The sequence below is a fragment of the Dermacentor variabilis genome, chromosome 3 (assembly GCF_050947875.1).
Source record: "Dermacentor variabilis isolate Ectoservices chromosome 3, ASM5094787v1, whole genome shotgun sequence".
In the NCBI taxonomy this organism is placed as follows: domain Eukaryota; kingdom Metazoa; phylum Arthropoda; class Arachnida; order Ixodida; family Ixodidae; genus Dermacentor; species Dermacentor variabilis.
In genome coordinates, this window is record NC_134570.1 from 202,698,787 (window position 1) to 202,712,958 (window position 14,172).

The following is a 14,172-nucleotide window of genomic DNA, read 5'->3' on the forward strand; positions in this document are numbered from 1 at the left end:
GATTTGGGTGTTTACAGCCAAGTTCTTGGTGGGTGCGAGTCCGATCTCCTCGAGGACACGCCTACCGGCCGGCGGGGTGGACAGCTGAGTTAGCTGCGCCCGTTCCTGAGCCTCGGCTATCTCCTCCATGGTATTGTGTATGCCAAGCCGAAGGAGGTCCTCGGTATTCGTTCTGACGGGCAGCCCGAAGGCTCTCTTGACGAATTTTCTAATGAGGGCATTAAGCTTTTCCCGCTCGGCTATGAGCCAGTTGTGTATGGCCTCCGTGTAGGTGAAGTGACACAGCACAAAGACCTTGATGAACCGAAGCAGGTTGTCCTCCTTGAGGCCACGATGTCTGTTCGTGACCCTTCGAACGAGGCGAAAAACATTGCCGGCTTTCGCAATTATCTTGCGTAACGGAGTGCCGTTGCCTCCGCGTGATTCGATGAACATACCGAGGACGCTGATGGTGTCGACCCTGAGTATCGGGTAACCGTTCCGAGTGAACAAGTGAATGTCACTTCCCGAGACCGGTTTCCAGCCCTTAGGTCCGCGGCCTTTTTCTTTTCTATAAGGCAGAAGCTCAGATTTGGCCGGGGAGCATCTGAGTTCACTGGCTAGCAGGTACTGCTCGGTGACGTCTACCGCCTCTTCCATGGCGCTTTCCACTTGCCCTTCACTACCGCTTGTGCACCAGATCAGTGTTGGAGCTTGCACACCAGCTGGCACAATGTCTCTGCCTAGCTCGAATGCTGATATACGGCTAACTGAACCGTAGTAACAAAGGCGATGGGCCTCTGGGGTTTTACGAGATGGTGATTGACCAATTTTACCCGATGACAGTGACAGAAAAGAAATTATACAAATACTTCAATGATGCTTTCATCATTGTCTTCGTCTTCGACATTATTGCATAGTGTGCACTACATGTCTGCACACGGAAGTTATTAGTGACGCGAAAATGGTTGAAACCTTCTCAGCGCACAAGTGATTCCTTAAGAGAGTATATTTGGCAGCTTCCCAGCGCAATAAAAATTGTTAAAGCACAAATATACGTTGCGATTAAGCCAAGAAAACACTTCGCTAAATATCATACATCATATACTACACAAACGCTGTTAGATAAAACATTTCGAAGATCGAAGCTTTTCATTGCATTTTTGTTGGTCTTTGTAGAAAAGATCAGGGTCATTTACAAAAGCGCCATTGCATGACGGGAAAACAACTCTTCTGACATGAACGAAAAGTTACAAAGGATGTAATTGTGTGTGTAACTTTGAGATGATACATATAAACAAGGAACACCTACTAGTCCAGTATTTGAGCAGATTAGTAAAAAAACTTAAGAACAGTAAATACCAAGTATGTGAGATGACTTAGGTAGGAAGCGTCGATTCGAGGCTTGCTAATTCTGTCATTGCCACGGTAACTGGACGAATTCACGTGACGGCGTTCCTTCTCCTAACTCTGTTCGAAGCCCGATGGCGGCTTCAAGTGAAGACACTTTTCTGATAAGGCGTTCTCCTTCGCCATTCTGTAGGCGCTCTCGCCAGCTCCGACTGTCTCCTGGGTATGGAGTTCTCGGGCCGTGACCCGCAAGGACGTCGAGTTATGGGCTTGGTACCCACCCGAGGCATTGGGACTGTCGTGGCCGTGAACCCTGCTTTCCTGTTGGAGGTTCCCGAAGAATGGAGTCTCAAGGAGGCAGCCACCGTTCCGGTAGCGTACTCTACAGCGTACTACGCCCTCCTGGTGCGTGGGAACATGCAACCAGGACAGTCGCTTCTCGTTCACTCGGGCAGCGGAAGTGTTGGTCAAGCTATCATCTCCATTGCGTTGTCCATGGGATGCACCGTCTTCACTACAGTAGGTAAGTTTAGGCAACTTTACTCATTTAGGGAGATGACGTTTTCAGGTGGCGTCAGTAAAAATACGCCGTCCAGCGATGCTTAAGCGTGTCACTGCGATGTGAAACGTCACAGCTCATACCGCATAGACTGGCCGTGTGAGTGGCGTTCTTAAATGTTCCACTGTCTCCATCATCATCAGCCTGGTTACGCCCACTGCAGGGAAAAGGTCTTTCCCATACTTCTCCAACTACCCCGGTCATGTACTAATTGTGGCCATGTTGTCCCTGCCAACTTCCCAATCTCATCCGCCCACCTAACTTTCTGCCCCCCTCTGTTACGCTTCCCTTCCCTTGGAATTCATTCCGTAACTCTTAATGACCATCGGTTATCTTCCCTCCTCATTACGTGTCCTAACCATCCCCATTTTTTTTTCTTGATTTCAACTAAGATATCATTAACTCGCGTTTGTTCCCTCACCCAATCTGCTCTTTTCTTATCCCTTAACGTTACACCTATCATTCTTCTTTCCATAACTCGTTGCGTCGTCCTCAATTTAACTAGAACCCTTTTCGCAAGCCTGCAGGCTTCTGCCCCGTACGTTAGTACTGTCTCCATCAAGGCTTATTAAATCCCCTGACGCAATCTGCGTCTAGGACCACCGCTTCCTAATTTTGGGTGCTGCTGCGAATATTATTTGAGGTTTACGAGAAGTAATTGTCGCGCGTGTGTTGCTCAGGAGACATCACGAGAACTGAATACACGTTAAAAGAATAGAACATTTTCGTGCCTGCCATCACACATGTCGCAGAGAAATAGTTCCGGGTAGAAGTGTGCCACCACTAGCTTCTAGGATTCATGCAGTGTTGTCCCAACATTTCGGAAGAGTAATTGTTCGCAAATAATATGGCAAACGTCTCGTTCTGTAATACGAATTTTTTTTAAACAGTAACTTTTTTATGGAGAGGTCCCGGCAATTCAAGAAGTTTCACGCAGATTCATTCAGTACACCTTCTACCGTCTCTCTACAGTTGCCAGCAGTTTAAGCTCAGTATAACACTTGCTATGATCAACCCGCAAATTCAGAAGGATAGCGGATTGGGCTACTTGTCACGTCATGCTTACTACGTAAAAGTGGTAACACGAAGTAAAAGAACGCCGAATACACGAGCGCTCGTCTTCATCTACCTCGTCGTCCGGTGTTGCTTTGCATCGTTCTACCTTTGTCCACAGTACCCGTAACGAGCAGGCAGTGTTCTAAAACCTATAATACATTGGAACGAAACTAGAGCCGACGCATAAAAAAGTGAAGCTCTGGAACTGCACACTCACGTGTTTATGGCGTTTGCGCTCGAGCTCTTCAAGAAGCGGCGATAGCGAGATCCAACATCTATAAGTATATTAATTCGTCCCGCTTGTTTTATTTATAAATTTTTCTTTGCGGAAATTTTGCCGCAGTAAAATCACTTTTTTCTTTTTGTTTTTTTCCCTTAGGTTCTCAGGAGAAGCGACAATTTCTCATGCGTCGCTATCCACAGCTCGAATATAGGAACATCGCGAACTCACGTGATCTCTCCTTCGAAGAGCACGTTCTACGAGAAACTAAAGGAAGAGGTAAGTCATGACTTCATTGCGATCATGTGTAGGACGACTTCATCGTGTATAATCAAACCCTTGATTGGTTATTTTTTTATTTTGCTTCGTGTGTTGTTTACCGCGTGGCGTGGTGTGCTGTGAACGCATATTCTAAAGCTGTTGTATTAAGAAACAATATTGAAACACCAGCTTTTCAGCCAAATGAGTCAGTATCTTATGGCCATCTATATCTATAGGCAATGAGTGAAGCAAAATACCATACTCCACTCCTGTTAACTCATGAATAATCAAGGGCAGTGTAAGCGGGGAGAGGTAGATCACTCCGATATAAATGTGTTTGGTTGGGCCTCCTCTTCGGCGACCCTAGTCATCACCGTCATCATACGGCCGGAGACAAAATGTTACTATGACCCAGATTTAAATTTATGCTATATGCAGTTGGAAGTAGAACGCCCTAACCACTGCGCTGCCCAACAACTTTGGATATCGGCGCTTTGCACCGGTTCTGTATCCTTACACTAAATGTGATCACGTTTGTGCATATTGCTTAAGCTAGAACAGGCAATAATACTGCATCCAGCGAGGACGCAGCCCTATTCATCGCAAAGAAGTTGCGCTTTTGAACATGTCGGCGTCTGCGAGGCGGAGGCACAGCAGACTTCTATCGACTTTATATATATATATATATATATATAAATATAAATAAATATATATATATATATATATATATATATATATATATATATATATATATATATATATATATATATATATATATATATATATATATATATGTATATATATATATATATCACCGTATAATACAAGGAAAGATCCGGTTAATTTTCGAGTGAAGCATAGTCGTTCGATTTGACAGCGTTTTAGAGTTTGTTTTTTTTATCCTCGCGACGTACCATTGTGTTCTGTCTTTGCCTTGTAGCTGATGTTAAGTAAAAAGCACCAATATGACAGGGCCAACTTTATTCTCCCCTTGTCGATACCTCACAAGGAGGGGACGAGTCCCGTCCGTGTTTCGCAGTGGAGAAATAGATTGTTGCGTACACGTTGCATTGGCTAGTTCACGAGTGGGCTACGAGAGATGGTCAATTCAGAAGAAGAGCCGTGGCAAACACAGCAATGAGGCGCAACATGAAGCAGTCAGGACATCGCTAGACAGCCCAGATATTAGGGAATGTACCAAAATAATTAGACATTTCACTGCGCTTTTTATCGATGACTTCTTACACAAAGATAATATCGGGTATATTATCTTTGTTTAGTGTATGTAGTTGTCATCGTCACGTTAAATTATGCGTACGAATTCGTGGCCACAAAAACACTCTGCTTTGCCACACCAGGTGTCGACCTCGTGATCAACTCCCTGGCTGAGGAAAAACTCCAGGCCAGTGTGCGTTGCCTGGCGATAAACGGCCGCTTCCTCGAAATCGGCAAGTTCGATTTGTCAAAGGACTCGCCATTGGGGATGTCTGTGTTTTTGAAAGGCGTCACGTTCCACGGAATCCTGCTGGAGCTTCTACTTGGAGACGACGCTTCCGCTGTGGCAGAATGGCGTCGTGTCGCGGAACTACTACGCAGCGGTATTGCCTCGGGTACCGTGCAACCACTTGACGTCATCCAGTACCCGATTGACCAAGCTGAAGAAGCATTCCGCTTCATGGCTTCTGGGAAACATATGGGCAAAATTGTGCTCGAGGTGAGCAGTTTTTCAACGGGTGTTCAACGTGCGTCCGGCAGCTATGCTATTAGAGCCTTTCGAAATGAGAAAAATAGGTATAAAGAAGTGTTTAGGTGTCTGTGCTACTCGCACATATACGCTGCAATGATTTGAAGTAAATACAAGCGAGGCTAGGTGTATGATAATACGAGGTTCCTTCTGTAACATTAGTGGAACAATATCATTATGTTCGTGCGAACTGCTGGGAAGAATGCCTTTCGAGTGAAAGGCCTGTGGCGCGTGAGCTTTGTTCACTTCAAATTATGAGAGTTAGTGGCTCCACCATCGAAAAAGACGACATAGGTCGCACAACATTCCATTCTTTGTAAAGAGTCGGTAGTCCTACTACTGTAGGATTGGATAGATTGAACGGATGGATTACGTATCTATTGCTTCTTGTGTGGTAGTGCGTCGGTTCAGCGCATCCAGCTGGCGATGAAACATCCTGCGGCATCGGCCATTCAGGTTGCCTAGAATCAGACTGAGACGTAGAACTTTCTCGTTGTGTGGCTGGGTCAGAGGAGTTTCTTCTTCCTCTACTCCAAGGTCTCAGGAGTGTTGGGCAGTGGTACAAGATGAACGCAGTTACGCGCTACAGATATGCCATCTGTTTCAACCAACTATGACCAAAGCTAAACTGCGCGTCGCTTAACAGTGCCTCGCTTGCCAAGATAAACGATCTAGACTGCGGTATGGTCTCCCAAATCTGATATGCTGCGTGCCCTGCGGCGAGCATCATGTTCGTCTTTTTACTTCTTACGGCACTCTCCTTGAAATATACCCAACTTGTCGTAGTTAGAGGTCAGCGAAGAAGTATCTGGGCAGCTAGCAGAAGTGATAGTCGCACTTTGATCGCTTGAGTTCCTTTAAAGTAGCTTTTGCTGAAATTTTTCCCGAGGGGTACTCGGAACATGATGTTACGTGCTAGAAGTTGTAGTCTTGGGCGAAGATTGCAAAAACGTGGCCAGGAGCTTTCAAGAATTGTGGCCCTCTATCGGTGACCAAACCTTCTAGTATCCCATGTCTCGCTAAGACAGATTCGCAGTCCACAGACGCCTCTGCTACTGAGAGAGTACCAAGTCGAGCCTTCTCAGGAAAGCTGTTTCAGTAAAGAAGTTCATAAAGAAATTGCGAATGCCATGTGTGTAAGGTAGTCTTTGAAAATGTCTGAGAATGTAGACTCTTTCAATGGTGGTCTTGAAAAAAAGTTGGCCGGTGTGAAATATTTGCCCTGTACGTAAAAGATGTAGATGCTGCACTTCAGTCGCATGCGCATCCGCTGTAGTAACAGAGCGTAATAACCGATTGACTTAGATTAAGTTTGAGATGACAGGTCGGTCGTCCATCTCTAGTTGAAATGTTCTCCTTAATAGGCAGTCGTGACAAATTTCGTTCGCATTCCCAGACGCGATAAAGGATCTGTTGCTTCTATGTCGCATACCGCTCTGTCTTTTCTGTCTAGGGTGTTTTGTCTGAGCAAGCATCGTCGTAGCGTAGGTGACAGGTGAGAAGATTCCGTTTGGCTGTTTCTGATACACCACAGCACTCAATCTCGCGAAAAAGCGTAGGTCGTCAGACGTGCCTCCTTTTCTGGGGATTACTCTCATAATACGATACCCGACAGGAGGAGCTTTTTCAGTCGTCAGAGGCTTGTTCTGAGAGAGCATCTCAGACAATAATGTGCTTTGTAAGCAGCATACTTTTTGGAGGGTGCGAGTGTTTGGTCATGTTTGGCACAAATGGACCCAAGTATTTGGCAACACCCATAATATACTAGAGCCCTGTATTTGAAGTTTGTCTGGGCATCAACTTGGTTGTTTGTACGTAGCATGCTCTCGTCAGTGTGTATTTTGTTGTTTTCAAGTACGTGGCCTAAAATCGCTATGTTGGCCACTACAAACATGTACTTGTCTAAGTTGAGTATGGTTCTCTCTTTTTGACGCGTTAAAAATTAAATCGAAGCCGTTCGTCGTACTATTGTCCCGTGGATCCTCAGAATAGGATATCGTACATATGGCAGGCAATTCCATCGAGACCTTGTAATACCGCTGCCACACGGCACGTGTAATCTCATTCGCAGTCAATGAAATTATGTCCTAATGCCATTTTTGTTGCTTCTACATGGGCATAGTGAATGACATTCACAGCTAACTGCATTCGCTCATTGAATGAGTTTCCCAAACTCATGCAAGCGCGATTTGTGTAATCTCGATGACAAGGGATTCGCAAGATTTTACGAAATTGATGAGTTAAAACGAAATGTAATCAGCGCAAAGGTTTTCATAATTGCTGTTATGAACTTTTTAATAATTTTTTATGACGCGCAGCGCGACAGTTGAAATAGTCTGTGCAGCTATATTCTTGTCGCCAGTCTCCGACTGGACGCTAGCACCTCTTGTCGGCCATGTTTAGAAACGCTCGTCTCTTTTTTTTCATTTCTGCATATTGTTTTGAGAGCGGTGCCATGCTACAACATATCCACCTACCAAGGAGGCCAACTCTACAGCTTCGCCAGCAAAGAATGAGAAGCAGAAAGCGCACTTGACCGACGACGGGACACGCGCGCTGTTGAAAGTGTGGAAAGACCACCCCACCAATTCGCGCAGGGAGAAGCGCAACCTAAATGTATACACGTCACTTGCTAAGTGCCTGCGCGCGCAAGGTGCCGATAAAGATCGCCGTCAATTGCGAATGTCATTTTGTGTACCCGTGTAGACGGGCATACAAGACCGCAATGACATTCGCCATAAATGTCACTTACTGTGAATGGCATTACACTGCCGTGTGACAGAGGTGTAAGATGTCGACCACACGTCTCTGGGAGTGTTCTGGTGCGTAGGTGTTTGCTAACGGTAGCCTGTTGAAGCAGAGCAGACCAAACGGCTTGATGAAAGTGGTAATGAAATTACTTCGTTCACAAAGGAGTATTTGCAGGAATCTGGAGATCTCTTTTATCATCAAGAACCAAGATGAGTTTTGTAGCACGCCTAGTGTGTGTTTTGCTGCAAGGATGACGCGCCTATCTCAAAGGATCGTTTTTTTAATTCAGCAAAGTCGACGCATCTCCGGAGTGCTCCTGAAAGCTTTCGTTAGAGGACCACTGGCACACGCCACTTAGTTGGCTCTGTGAGTAGCATGATGACGCTGATGTTCTCTATGCGTTTTCGTTCCATCTTTGTCGTGTCGAAGAAAGGCAGTGGAGCACGGCAAGGTCATATCCGAGCAAAGGGAGTTGCGTGTCGCGGCCAGTTTATATAGACCCGTGTTTATTTTTTGGGGTGACTGCCTTTCGCCATATAAGAAACGTTATCGCTCAGCGCACGACGCGCCTGCATGTATCGGAAGTTTCTCGAATGCCATCGATGGTTCTATCCGCTGTCTTCTTGAGACTCTCAAAGATTTTTCAGACTCTGAAAGCTTTTTGAGGCTCTGAAACACGTCGGGAAGTCATGTTCGACGTTGACTATCAGTCGGTGAAGCCAGGTTGGGGAAGAGGTCAAGACGATTGATCGCAGGTTTTCCGAGAAGACGGGTATTTAACATCAGGAGGACGTAGGTAGTCTCGAGGTTTGTACGACCGTGCTATGGAAAGCTTTTTTTGGGCTAACTCAAAAGAACTTTCCATAGCACCCAGAGTAGCTACTCTGGGTATCTTCCTTAGTCGTCCGGCAGTATCATAGAGAGTGAGTTATGCCGACGTTAGGTGAATGTTCTGAAAGATATCTCGGATCGTCTGGTCGGGGGATATGGCATTGCAAGCTCCGATGTCTGTATTCAGCTTAAAGCTTTATTCGACCTTCACGGATATTTTTCATTTGAGCACCGAATAACCTGTTGCAGTAGCGAGAAAACTTGGCTCCTCTGCAATGCTCTGTATCGTTCGTGTCCACCTCCAGACTGCGGAGAATAGGTCTTTCTTTCCGCAGGACTTGCAAAGCGCGTCTATGGCAGCGTATTCAACTATGCTGCGGCATTTCGGTCCCCACCATCCACTGGTTTCCTTTTTCTTGTGTGCAGCGGCTTCCACTGCGAGAGAAGCTTTCCATGAGGTATTGTCTTGATTTTTCGTTTACTATATCTCGTGCTTTGCGGCCTTGTTGCCGTTTGACCGAAGAGCATTAACTGCAGCAACTTCCTTTCATCGTTCGTGTAAAGCTCTCCTTGTTGTATAGGTACCCTGCTTCGTGTTGGCGAGACATTGTCAGCGCCTTCATAAAGTCGGGGCTGGTATCCAACTTGATTGATTTCGAAACACTCTGATCCCGGAGGCCTACTGCGAGTCTGTCCCTGAGTAGTTCTTTGCGAAGGCGGTCGTTGCTTCACGACTCAGACACGATATGCAGTGTTGTAGCGAATTCTTCGAAGGACTCACGTTTGAACTGGACTCACTTGATGAACATAGCTCGTTCGAAGACAAGGTACCTCTTTGAAATGATGTAGGATTCAAAACCTTGCAACATAGGTTCAAATTTGTTCCTCTCTGGAAAGACAACTGAACCATGTATCAGGACGTCTTCTGTTTGCGTACCAGGCACATACCCAAAGGGGCGCCCAGGAAGCCCTCCCACCCCCCTTGAAGTTAGGTGGCATACCCCCCCCCCCTGCCCACACCACCACTCGTCACACACATTCTTGAAGCGCCGCCAAATCAAGCTTGAGACTTGACAGCTATTCGGTGGTCAACATTTTGTTGCTTCTTTCACTCCTTTTGGATGGATCTCCTGGGGTGTGAAGGACAGTTTTCTCGTCGATTCGGTGCACGCGGGATTAACTCGAGATGCGTTCAGTTTTCACCATCTACTGAAACGGTCACGCGCATCGCTGTTTCTTCGTTACTTCTGCCTTCTTTGTTTATACTCAGCCAGAAACCAGGAAAGCGATTCAGTTCCATAGTAAGCTGGTCTGTATGCCCTTAGAACGAGTTGCAGACGGAGCAAACGCCAGCTGCGTTTAACTTTGCCTTTTGCCTCATTACTTCCTCGAGTGACGGCTCGCCGCGACGCTGGCAGATCCTTGGAACCATACACCCATGATTTAGGTTAGAAAGCTGGAAAATAAGATCACGGGAAACAGCGTCCGTCATCACACCCTGCAGTAACCGTTAAACCCCTAGGTAATATGAATGGCAGCCGTTACCTCTCTGGTTTGTCCTTAATTGTACAGCACTCTTCGCGCAAATTGGCAAGTAGAAACAAGAGTCGCAAGGAGTTCAGAAATTACGCGATCTACTAAGGGAGAGAGCCGAGGCAACCGCCAAACAGCAAGAAAATGCGAAAATTAACGAATTTAACCGATGTTTGTGAAAATATTTATGGATCAACATCTCTTTATTTAAAAAGGAAGTAGAGAGAACACCACCTGAAGTGGAGATGATTCCGTGTGTTTTGAATGATGCTTCTTCAGTTATCAGTCGAGACGCCTACGTAGCCACTTCTCTGCTGTGCTAATGTGTTTTTTTTTAACCTTCCGCGGTGGGTGCAGTACGCCTAGAACTACAGAGTCCGGCGCTCTACGTGGTTCTACGGGACCGGCGGCCACGCATCGTTACGCAACTTCCCAAATCGCAGTACGAGTCGGTATTGGCACTTTGTAGAGTAGTAAACGAGGGATTCAAAAAAATTCTGAATGTTCCGAAATATATATTTTTCTATAATTCTCCCACACCTAATTCAAAAATAGAACACTACTAAATATCTTCATTTTAGACTTTCCCTTGTTTGCTTGATCATGGCTGTGTTGTTCCTTCGCTTCTTTCCTGCGCCAGTCCGTTTGATGTGATTCCTTGTCTGTCGTGCAAAGGAGAGGCGCATCTCGCATGCATACCTGTCAAATACACCTTGTTTCATTCCTCCATTGCGGGTTTACGCGTCTTTATGGCGAACGGCAGGCATTATTCCCGTTACTGCTAATGAACGTACCCCCCCCCCTCATTTTCATAGAAAATTTACCTTGGATGTCCCCCCCCCCCTGCTTACCTCGAAAAAAAAAATCCTAGGTACGTGCCCGTTGCAAACCTATTATGTAGATTAGCCTGTCAACTTGCTGCTCTTCGGGGCATCCCTTACTCCTGACGTCAGTGCGATACTTGGGATACCTCTGCTTGCACTGAGGCCATTCCGGGGACATGATGAAATTGAATGTTTCCGGCTGGGTGATCTGGGATGTCTGGTACGACGACAGTATGACTTTTCGCGGCGGTCGCAGTGTGAAACGTAGCCATGGGGCTTCCGACGCTTAGGCGTATCTTTTGATTGCGGATAGATCTCAAGAGCAGTTACGCTGAGCATCGATGTCTCCTTGCTGATCCGATGGTTATTAGAGCGTTGGCGTTTCATGAGGTTGACCGCAAGGATGTGCCGTCGCGTCTTTCGAGAAGGAGATGCAGTGTGCACCGACCGTTTCTGAGGGAGCGCCTTATGTGGTGCAAAGCCCGTGGCGAGCACGCTTTATTTACTTCAATTTCCCACAGTGGGCGACGCCGCCGCAGATGAAGTCCACGTAGGTCGCACATGAACAACATAGGCTTACTTCCTTTTCATAAGCTTTAGTTCGTGCTACGACGGTTTAGCGGTAGCACGAAAGTGAGAACGTACGTTACGAGCGTTAAGAAACGACGGATGGGCAGCAGCAACCACACTGTCAAACAGTGACCTTTAATTTTGATCTACTTTATACAAAATACAAGTGAAGTTAATTTAGGCATGCCTATATCGATAAAATAAGTGCAAAACTTAACTTGAATAGGTTTTTTGGACCTTCAAGCACTGTTGGTGCAATAGTACTGCGAATATTGGTGACGCTGCGTTAATGAATGATGGCCGTGAAAGTTCCGGCTTCGTGACAAGTATACTTCGAGACATTTCACCCTTTATTTTTTAATGCGTAGCATTATATGTATATGAACCGGAGGCCATTATCTGGGTATTCGTTTCGCCCATCCGTTTCATGCCACAGAAAATCAGTAGCGCCTTCTGGGTTTCAATGTGTGAATTTGTGTGAATGCACAAACTTGCATATGCTTACCGCCTCCCAAGTGTGGGCGTATGAACCTACGATGCCACGTTCTTTTCAGTTAGCATGGGAGTTATAGTTAATACATATATTTGCCTGAACTTAATCTTTTTAGCTTCAAACAGCTCGGTAAAGTGATCCTTTTAAACCAAGTAGTGTTTTGCAAATAATTGGACAAAGACCATTAAAACTGTCTGACGGCAGTATTCAAACACGCGATGTCTAGTACGGAAGCCTGACATTGAAAGCATTAGGCCACGGACGATTGCTGCTGCAAGCAGCATAGAGCGCCTTTATGAACTTCTTACGGGCAGGCGAGTGCGTTGAGTCGCTTGGCGCGTTTCGATATGACTTTATCTAGGAGCAGTTAGAACCCACGTGAGAGCTAGCGCGGGTAGTGTACTCGCGGAAAGCCCAAGCAACCAGATGATCGCGTCTGCAACAGGGAGAATCTTCTGAAGAGGACGCATAGGACGGGCGAATGACGAGAAAAAAATAACGAGCCATTGCACCCTGTGTTGGTGAATTACCAGCGAAGCTCTAGCACATCACAAATAGAAGAGTGTACATGTAATTGTTTTTGTCGTTTCGTGACAAAAAGCTATCGTGCAGTGACGATAGCTTTTTGATCACTGTGATGTCCACTGATTGGTTTGGAAGCAGCCTTAGAATCTTTGCCAAACTTAAATCTATACTTGGCGCTTGTTGTGCACATCGACGAGAAGGCCAAAGTTCCGAAGGAAGTCTGCACGCAGCGTAGCAAATTTCACCTCTGCCACAATGATAATCCACCTTAACATTTTCGTCAAACCAAAATTCAGCGGTAACGAGCGACACGATATTCGTTGGTTGCAGTGGTTGTATTGTTAACCGCCTGAAGGGGAGACGCACTGGTGACACTGCGCTGTCTCGACAGAGCCACGCTCACCTCAGCACCGGTATCCACGAGGAATCACTGGCCACTGTCACGGTCGGTGAGGAAGAACACTGATAGACGACGCTCTCAGGTATCCGGAACACTGGTCATCCTCAGGGTCGGCCGCGGTCATTTCCCCAGTAAACGCAAGGTGTACTGCATTTGCGGGCCACATTGTTGTGCTTCCTGCGGTACAAACAGATTATCTGTCACAGTCGCTGGGGTTGCGCAGCGGTGCGCCGGTGCTCCGCACGAGCGCTGCCGTCCCGCATGGCTGGTGCTGTGTTGGCGAGCTCAGATATCTGCTCCCGCATGTCCTGCAGCTCATTCACAGACGTGCGAAGTTCCGTATCCGTTAGCACCGCCGCGATGGATGGCGAAGGCACTGCCATTACTATGTCGGCGAGTTCGGCGAGCTCAGAAAGGTGTCTGTCGGCAGCCGAGGCGAGGATCATCCGCATGTTTGTAGGTAGCCGTTGTAGGAAGAGCTCCCGAAGCATGCTGCCCTCGACGTCGGTGGTCTTCGCGCCGGGCGGCAGTTGCATGTGACGGAACAACTGACTAGCGGTCCGGTCGCCAAGCTCAGCGCCGTGTAGTAGACGTTTCAGTCGCCGTGGCCCTGATGGCGTGAGTCGGCCGATGAGCCTGAGCGTGGTGTACGCGTTCTCTGCAGGGTAATCAACCAGCACATCCCGTACTACGCTCACTTTTGGAGGTGGAAGGCTGCCGATCACGTGATGATACTTTGTCTGGTCGGCAGTAATGCGTTGGGCGGCGAATCGCGATTCAACTTGCAGAAACCAGAGTTCTAGGTCGGCTGTCCAAAACTGCGGTAGCCTAACGTTGACTGCGGAGATGGATGGTGCGTCGGCTGTAGTGTCCACGACGTCGATACCTAGCTGTCGTTAAGTCTCGTCCGGTTCATCACTGTTGGGACGCGAGTTCGCCCGGACGAGGGAGACCAGTCGACGGCGTGAATCCCAATGTCAGCTGGTATTATTTGCCGCCTTGGCACTGCTCGCCTTTCCCTCGCCATCCGTGGGGAGTGGAGGAGAGCAAAATCAGAGGTGCGCCCGCTCTTTCCT

General features: G+C 47.0%; 1 protein-coding gene across 1 annotated transcript in view; it reads left to right on the top strand.

The window, feature by feature from the left end:
* Positions 1-14,172, top strand: part of LOC142576596 (fatty acid synthase-like) — a 192,089-nt gene that overhangs the window by 149,032 nt on the left and 28,885 nt on the right. The window contains exons 18-20 of the mRNA XM_075686790.1: positions 1,523-1,852; positions 3,324-3,443; positions 4,784-5,139. Coding sequence (XP_075542905.1) covers positions 1,523-1,852; positions 3,324-3,443; positions 4,784-5,139 — 806 coding nt within the window. The remainder of the gene's footprint in view (positions 1-1,522; positions 1,853-3,323; positions 3,444-4,783; positions 5,140-14,172) is intronic.